Source organism: Cryptomeria japonica, chromosome 8 (genome assembly GCF_030272615.1).
Source record: "Cryptomeria japonica chromosome 8, Sugi_1.0, whole genome shotgun sequence".
Taxonomy (NCBI): domain Eukaryota; kingdom Viridiplantae; phylum Streptophyta; class Pinopsida; order Cupressales; family Cupressaceae; genus Cryptomeria; species Cryptomeria japonica.
Window position 1 is genome coordinate 283561759 of NC_081412.1, and position 8404 is coordinate 283570162.

The following is an 8404-nucleotide window of genomic DNA, read 5'->3' on the forward strand; positions in this document are numbered from 1 at the left end:
TTTGATAATACTTCCCGTAAATATTCAATATCTCCTGCACATAAAATAAACCAATCAAATCCCTTGATTAAAGATTAAATATATTCCACTTTAGATTAGGCAATAATCCTTTTACCCTATGTAAAATACTTATTTATGATAATTCACTTAAATCAAAGTATTAAACACTTGTAAATATTTATTCCAATAATAGTTTTCATTAAATAACATAAGGTAAAAGATTTTGTATAGTAAGTAAAATAAAATACTTCCCTTCCGACAATGTTACAATATTTTCTCACCTTTTGTGGTAATCTTTAATTTGGGTGGGAAATATTATATCATATGAAGTAACCTTTGCAAAAACCAATCAAGCATTAAATGACTCACCCTAATGAATATGTTCAAATTATTTACCTAGGGTGAAAATAATATTAAGAGAATATAAGATGACATAGTAATATATCAAACCCTATTTAGGTCATCCAATACCACATATATTTTCCCTTTTGATAAAAAATATTACAATTATAATTTCTTAAAAGGCAAAAAGAAAATACTACTTGCATAAGTATATCTTTTTTTTTTAAGGTAAGTGTTATCTTTACGGGGATAGCGCCCTATATTAATGTATCAAAATACGGTTACATATTGTTTGCCTTTAGACATAACATAAAAACTAAGACTATCCACCCGCCACCCTGATTACATAATCCTGATCCAAGATATACTATGAAGGTAGACCCATATATCTCTTGCCACCTACATATCTTGGGTCGGAATGTTAATTCCTTGGATTTTTTAACCAATGCCTTCGCATGAAGAATCCATCTTGCTCAGCTCAATAATGCTTTTTGTCATCGAGTATTTGTCAAATGTGACAATTTCATTATTGCTTTCAACTCCCAGATTTGCTAGATGGTTTGCCAACCGATTCCCTTCTCTGTATACATGATTGATATCATAAGTTCCAATTGAGCTAAGTAGCTGGTTAATTCGGGGAAGCCATTTTTCCAAATTCCAACTGTGAAAATATGATTTGATTATCCCATTTATAACAATCTGTGAGTCTCCCTCAATGATGATTTTGGAGAGTCCTTTTTGTACACATAGATTCAATCCTGCCTCTAAAGCTCTGATTTCTGCCACATTATTGGTGACATGGCCAAGGTCACCATATGCTCTGTGAAGAATATCTCCCGTGTTATTTCTGATTATGACACCCAGGCTAACTTCTCCGAGGTTTCCTCTACTCGCACCATCAAAGTTTAGTTTCAACCAATCCTCTTGCGGAGCTTTCCATCTGACGTTCTTTTTATCCAGTTTCTTATTGGTGGTGAGTGGGATGTATGTCTGTCTTTTCAAAAGCCAATATTTTTCCATCATGCGATCCCATTCATTATATGCATTATTTTTATATTTGCTTACTTTTCCATTGATAGTTTCTTCAATTGCACTTTTGATATTGCAGATGAGTTTGTCTACTGGGAGCTCTTTTTCTTTAAATATCCTCTTGTTCCTTTCATTCCAGATATGCCATGTAATCAATGATGGTCCAACTATCCAGAGGTCGCTCCATTTTGAGTTGTACTTGATAGGCCATGCAGTGAGGAAGTTATATAACTGTTCATTCCTGACACATTTGAAATTTGTATTCTCAAAGAACCAATTCCAACAGGTTTCCGCATAAGGACAGTTGTAAAGTAGATGATTGGCAGTTTCTTCTTGTGTTCTACACATGATGCACATGTTGGGGCCCTCAATGCCTACCATTTTTAATCTATCCCCAGTTAGAATTCTATTGTGGAGTGCTATCCACAAGAATGCTCCTGCTTTTGGTAGGAGCTTCTTGTCCCAACATAACTTGTATGGCCATTCCAAATTAGAATTTTTATTCCTTTGAACTTCATATCCAAGTTTTACTGAATATGCACCAGATTTGGCAACACACCAGAAAATCTTGTCTTCTTCTAATGATATTGGGATGACTCTGCCTTTTAGTATTTCGTTTGTTTGGTTGCATAATATTGGGCATCCATTGGTGAACTGTTTACATGCTCTTTTCCCATCCTTTTCTTTAGCTGTGTCAAAGTAATCGCCCACAAATTGGCCCCAAGTGTTCTCCATGCTCTCGATCTAGTCATGATTGTTGATTAATTCCATCAGAGCGGGTTCCCCTTCCCAAGAATCTCTCCAAAATTTAGTCGTTCTGCCATTCCCAACATGCCAAGAAATATGCTCCGTTATGATACTTCTGCAGTCCCACAGAAAGTTCCATGTGGCCGATCCTCTTTCAAAGTTCGCCATGGTAAGAATTCTGTTTGGGTTTTCCGAGTCTAGATACTTCCTTTGGAATATCCTGCACCATAGCTTTTGGGGCTCAGCGTACATTTTCCATGCCAGTTTTATACCCAAGGCTTTATTCTGCAGGTCTATTTTCCTTAGTCCTCTTCTTTTACTAAGCACATTGTATCCCAATTTATGAGAGGTATCTTTCTAGTCTCCTTAGCTCCTTCCCATACAAATTTCCTCAGAATATTGTCTAAGTTTTTTCCAACAGCATATGGAAGCTTGAAGCAAGACATACTGTAAATTGGGATAGCTAAAAGTACTGATTTTACCATGGTGAGTCTCCCTACCTGTGATAGCCATCTATTCTTCCATTGATCTGATTTTGCTAAACAAGAATTCTTCACATCATCCCATATTTGTGATTGTCTGCAACCTTTGTCTATTCGGACTCCAAGATATTTGAGGGGGAGGTCTGCAATTTCTATCCCCATGAGATTTGCAATTCTTTGCTGAGATTTCTTAGTGGTGTTCAAAAATATTACTTGTGATTTCTGCTTGTTCATAATCTGCCCGGACTGTTCTAAGTAGTTGTCCAATGTATTCATAATGCATTTTGCTTCCTCAATTGTCGCTTCTCCAAAGATAATGGTGTCGTCGACAAACTGAGAATGAGTGACAACTCTCATCTGTTCATGCATTTTGATTCCTTTCCATGTGTTTTTTGATTGTCTTTTTTTAATCAGTTTTCCTAACACTTCAGCCATGAGCACAAAAAGGACTGGGGACAGAGGGTCACCATGTCACAAACCATTGGTGGCACCAAAGAATCCGCATACATTTCTATTTACCAACAATAAAAAGTTTACAGTAGATATGCAAAATTTGATACACTCAATCCATTTTCCAGGGAATCCAAATTTTTTAAGGAAACATATTAAGAAATTCCAAACAACACGATCATATGCTTTAGCTACATCAAGTTTGATGATCATACCTTTTTGCTTTTCTTTATGGATAGAGTGAATGATTTCAAAAACCAAGATGATGTTGTCCACTATTTCCCTTCCTAGAGTGAATCCATTTTGATTTTTCGAGATGAGTTTAGGAAGCAATTTCTTTAGTATTTCAGCCAAGGCTTTGGAGATGATTTTGTAAATTGTGTTGCACAGGGATATGGGACAAAAATCCTTCATTGATTCACAATCCTACTTCTTGGGTATTAGCGCAATTAGAGTGTGGTTTATTTCTTTAACAAACTTTTGCTTCTTTCTGAATTCCTCAACTACAGACCAGATGTCTTTGCCCATAAAATCCCAACAATTCTAGAAGAATTTTGCAGTCAGTCCATCCAGTTTGGGTGCCTTATGTGGATGTAGAGAAAAGGTAGCCTTTTTTATTTCTTCTAGTGAAAAAGGTGCAAGCAGCATTTCACAATCCCCTTCTGTTATAAGTTTGTCAATCACCTTTGAAATTATAGGGAAATTCTCATTGTCATTCTGGTACTTTTCTCCCAACAACCCTATGAAGTAATCTAGTGCTGCTTGCTCTATTTCTTTCTTAGATGTTTTTAGTGAGCCCTGTTCATCCTTGATTGCGTTGATTTTGTTCTTGGCTCTTCTAGCTTTGGAGGATGCATGAAAGAATTTTGTGTTCAAATCTCCATCCACTATCCACAGTTCTCTAGACTTGTCCTTCCAGTATGTTTTTTCCCTCTTTAAAATCTCCCAATACTGTTCTTTTAATTTTTTTTCTAATTCATAGTTGGAATTTGTCATTCCGTCCACCATAACCCGATTACTAATAGTTTCCATTTCCTCTTCTAATCTGGTTTTTTCTGCAAATATGTTCTTGAAGGAGAATCTATTCCAGATTTTGAGTTTATTTTTTAGAAAGTGGATTCGTTTCATGAATTTGTAGCTTGGGGAACCAGAAAAAATGTTTCCTTCTAACCACCAATTTTTAAGATTGGTCATGAGATTTGGATCGTGCCACCACATGCTTAAAAATTTGAAATAGTTTTTCTTACTAGTTAACTCTTGTGCGATTGACAGGGATAGAGGGAAGTGATCTGAGCTGATTTGAGGAACAATGTTAGTCTCCATGACAAATTCACCCCTTATCCACCAATCCTCAACAAAGAAGCAGTCTAATCTTTCCAAGATTTTCAAAAAATTAAGTTTTATGTTTGTCCAAGTAAACCGACCATTTTTTGGTATAATATCTATCAATTTGCAATTTGATACAAAATCCCTGAAATCATCTATCACCTTTGTAGATTTCCTGAGACCTCCCTCCTTTTCATCGATGTCCAGTATAGCATTGAAGTCTCCTGCCATTATTATTTTATCCAAATCAAGCAGCCTAGCTTGATCAGTAATTTCTGTCTAGGCTTTCAGTTTCTCTTCTGTTCTAATAGGTCCATATAAGTTGAACAAAGGAAAATTGAGGTTTGTTGTTTTATGGTGAACAATGCATGCCATCTAATTGTTGCATGATGCAATCAGATTGACCTCCACATGAGCCGGGTTCCACATTAATCCCAGCCCTCCAGCAGTGCCTTGAGCATCTTGGAAAACACCTTCCCATCTGAAGCAGTATTTCATAAGTTCCATAGCTTTTTCTCCACTGAGCTTGGTTTCTTGCAACTTAACTAGATCTGAATCTAACTTGTTCAAAACTCTTTTGAACAAGTGCTTTTTATCAGGGGCAGATAGGCCCCTAACATTCCAGGATGTAATCTTCATCTTTCTCCAAGGGAGGGGTTTCCTCCCTTGGGTACTTTCATGTAATCCAATATACTAATAATTCCTTTTTCCTCTGCTCTTTGTTCTCTTATCATCTCGTGGCTCCTTCTCCCTCTCATTCCTTTGGATCTGCCAAGAAAGGTGTTAGCAGATTGACTTATGCATCTTGGATCTAATATATCGAACTCATCTCTGTCCTCTGTTGGTTCTGAGTTCTCCGAGCAGGTTTCAACTTATCCTTCCAAGTCTTCCTCTTGATTGCCTTGTGCCTCCTTCTTAGTTAATTTTGGCTTAATTCCTTTGTCAGATTGGTTTTTGTCTGAAGACTTGTTCGCCAGTTCCTCAGAGGGGGTCTGTGAGATGTTCTGTGGGGTGCTATCTGTTTGTACTTTCAGGGGGATGACCTCTAATCCTTGGCCTTCCTGTGGCGGAATGTTTTCTTTTCTTCTCCAAACTTTTTTAGGGTTCCTTTGGGGTTTGTTAAAAGCTTTTTTAACAAAAATTCTGCAACTTTCAGTTTGATGTAGTCTACTTCCACATTTTGTGCATGGCTTTATTTCCTTTTCCATTTCAATGTTTTGGGTCCATTCTCCATCCATTTATAGGAGGGTGATTGATTGTGGAATCTTTTTAACAGCTGCAATTTTCAATCTCGCATATGTGTATAGATCCTGTTCTATAATTCCTTCGTCAATTTCTAGCAGAATACCCAATGTTCGACCAATTTTTTCCAGACTTTGATCACTCCAATACTCTATTGGAAAATTAAATAATCTTATCCAAACTGGTGTTTCATATTTCACCAAGGACGTTGGATCAAAATTTGGTGCCCATGGTTGGATGTATAGAGGATATGTGTCTAAAAACCAGTTTTTTAGATCTAGGGTGTGATCTCTATCCATGACATCTTTGAATACAACGACGAAGAAATTTTTGGGAAGAAATTTGATGACAACATGCTTTCCCCAATTTTCGTCCACCCATGTGCGAATGATTTTCCTGGGCATTTTTGGTCCAACAAATCTAGCAACAGCTGCATGAGTTTCAAGGATGTGTCTGTCTTCATCTACTTCCTCAGTGAGGTCGATTTCAATTGTGTCGCTTTGTGTTTTTTTGTTTTGGATGCCAATTGTTCCAGGCATTTGTGGTTTCTCCATTGGTTTGTGACATGCTTGTTCTGCTTGACTGTTTGGCATTCCCTGATCATCCCAGTCTACTTCCAGTATTCTCCATTTGACAGTTTTTTGCAGGTGGTCTTGCCCTAGTTTCTCTCTTTCGCATGCATCCTGGTGGCTTTCGCTATTCGGTTGCTCCTTTTCGCAATTTGGCTGCTCTTTCTCACTCCCTATTGTTCTCGTAGACTATTTTTACATAAGTATATCAAGATGCTATAAATAATATTTATTTTCAAAATGCCTTTCGCAAGTAATAATTAGAAATATTATATCACAAAAAAAAATATCAAAATGTAATCTTGGATGAAGAATACTCCCTTTTAATGTTTGCCCAAGAATTTTAGCTTTCTGCACATAAAACAACATTGTAATCAATATTTATCCTTTAATTAATCTCTTAATAAATAAAATTCACCCTAGAGTATTTAATTTAGCGATTAAGGGCAAAAATAATTTACAAGAAATTAAAAAAGGTAATAACAATATCAAAATTCAATTTTCTTCATTATTACATTTCACACCTTTTAACATATTTTGCGAATATAATATTTATCAATGTAAAATAATAATTTCCCACATCTAAAGAATAATTTCCTTTACATGTAATAGGAATATATTTTCACTCTAATTTTAATCTGAAAGTAACCTTTACCCCAATAATTCATTTTTAAAATATTGACTAGGGTAAAACATTATAATTAGAAAGCATATAACCCAAGATATATTTCACCCCAAAAAGCATTTTTCAAGGAATACAATAGAGAAATTGGTAAAAAAGGGGAGGAGGTATGGGTAGTTAGGGGGTTGGGTTGAGAGGTTGAGTGTTCAATTTCCTCTCCTTTCCCTTTTGTCAATTTTAAAATCATTCATATGCAAAATACAATCACATTGCAAATTGAAAAATATTCTTGGGTAAGATATACTCCCTGTAGAATAATTTTTTGATTGTCCAACCTGAGCAATCTGATTATCAATTACCAAGTTTGTGCGTGTAATTTTAGGTTCCACCAAGTTCTTTGACATACTTAGATTGAGAAATGAAAATCCCTTTGTTATTCTGAATAACTTGCAATCCAAGGAAGAAGTTTAACTCACTAATCATGGACATTACAAATTCTTTTTGCATCTCAACAACAAATCTTCTAGAAATGTCTTCATTTCGTCCAAAGATTATATCATCAACATATATAACCACAATTAGAGTTTTACCTAAATCTGTCTTGAAATACAAGTTGTTGTCCACTGAACCCTTCTAAAATCCTTGATCAGATAGATACGTGTATAATCTCTCATACCAAGCTCTAGGAACTTGTTTCAGTCCATACAAAGTCTTTTTCAGTTTTCAAACAATGTTTGGATCGTCTTTCAACTTCTATCCTTTCAGTTATTCAATGTAAACCTCTTCTTTCAATTATCCATTTAGAAATGTTGATTTCACATCCATCTGATTGACTTTGAAGTCCTTGAATGCTACAAATGCTAGGAAAATCTAGATTGCCTCCATTCTTGCATCTGGGGCATAAGTTTCATCAAAGTCAATTCCTTCAATTTGAGTGTATCCTTTGCAAACCAACCTTTCCTTATTCCTTACAATCTTTCCATTTTCATCCAACTTTTTTTGGAATACCCATTTGGTTCCAATCACATTCTTGTCTTCCGATCTGGTTACTAATTCCCATGTCTATTTTTTCTCAATCTGATCTAGTTCCTCTTCCATTGCCTTCATCTAGTTTTGATCATTACAAGCCTCTTCTATTTTCTTTGTCTCGGTTTCAGATAAAAAACACAACAAGACATGTTCTTGTGTTGCTTTGCTTCTTGTGATGACACCTTTGCTCTTATCTCCAATGATTTGTTCTTCTGAGTGATTCTTTTGACATACCTTGGAGTCTTGGATGTAGATGCAGGAGCATCTTGATCATTCTTTTCTTTACTCTTTCTTTCTTCTTTCTTTTCCTTCTCTCCGGACTCTTTTGATTCATATCCTACTACTATCTCTAAATCCTTTGAAGTGTTCTCATCAAATTTTACACTTGCACTTTCAACAATATTATTCAATCTTTTGTTGAAACAACGATATGCTTTGCTTTTGGTTGAATAACCCAAGAATATGCCTTCATCTTCTCTACTGTCAAACTTTCCAAGATTATCCTCATCTCTTCAGATATAACACTTGCTTCCAAAAACTTTGAAATATTTCACTATCAGAGTTCT

General features: G+C 35.6%; 1 protein-coding gene across 1 annotated transcript; it reads right to left on the reverse strand.

Annotated features, from left to right (window-relative positions):
- Positions 1-2420: 2420 nt before the first annotated feature.
- On the reverse strand, positions 2421-2969 carry LOC131857635 (uncharacterized). Its single transcript, XM_059210328.1, has one exon. The coding sequence runs from the start codon at positions 2967-2969 to the stop codon at positions 2421-2423; it is 549 nt and encodes a 182-aa protein (XP_059066311.1).
- Between the last annotated feature and the right edge of the window lie 5435 nt (positions 2970-8404).

Excerpts from the sequence above, each read along its gene's own strand:
- LOC131857635 (XM_059210328.1), bottom strand. The coding sequence starts at position 2,969 with ATGCATGAACAGATGAGAGTTGTCACTCATTCTCAGTTTGTCGACGAC.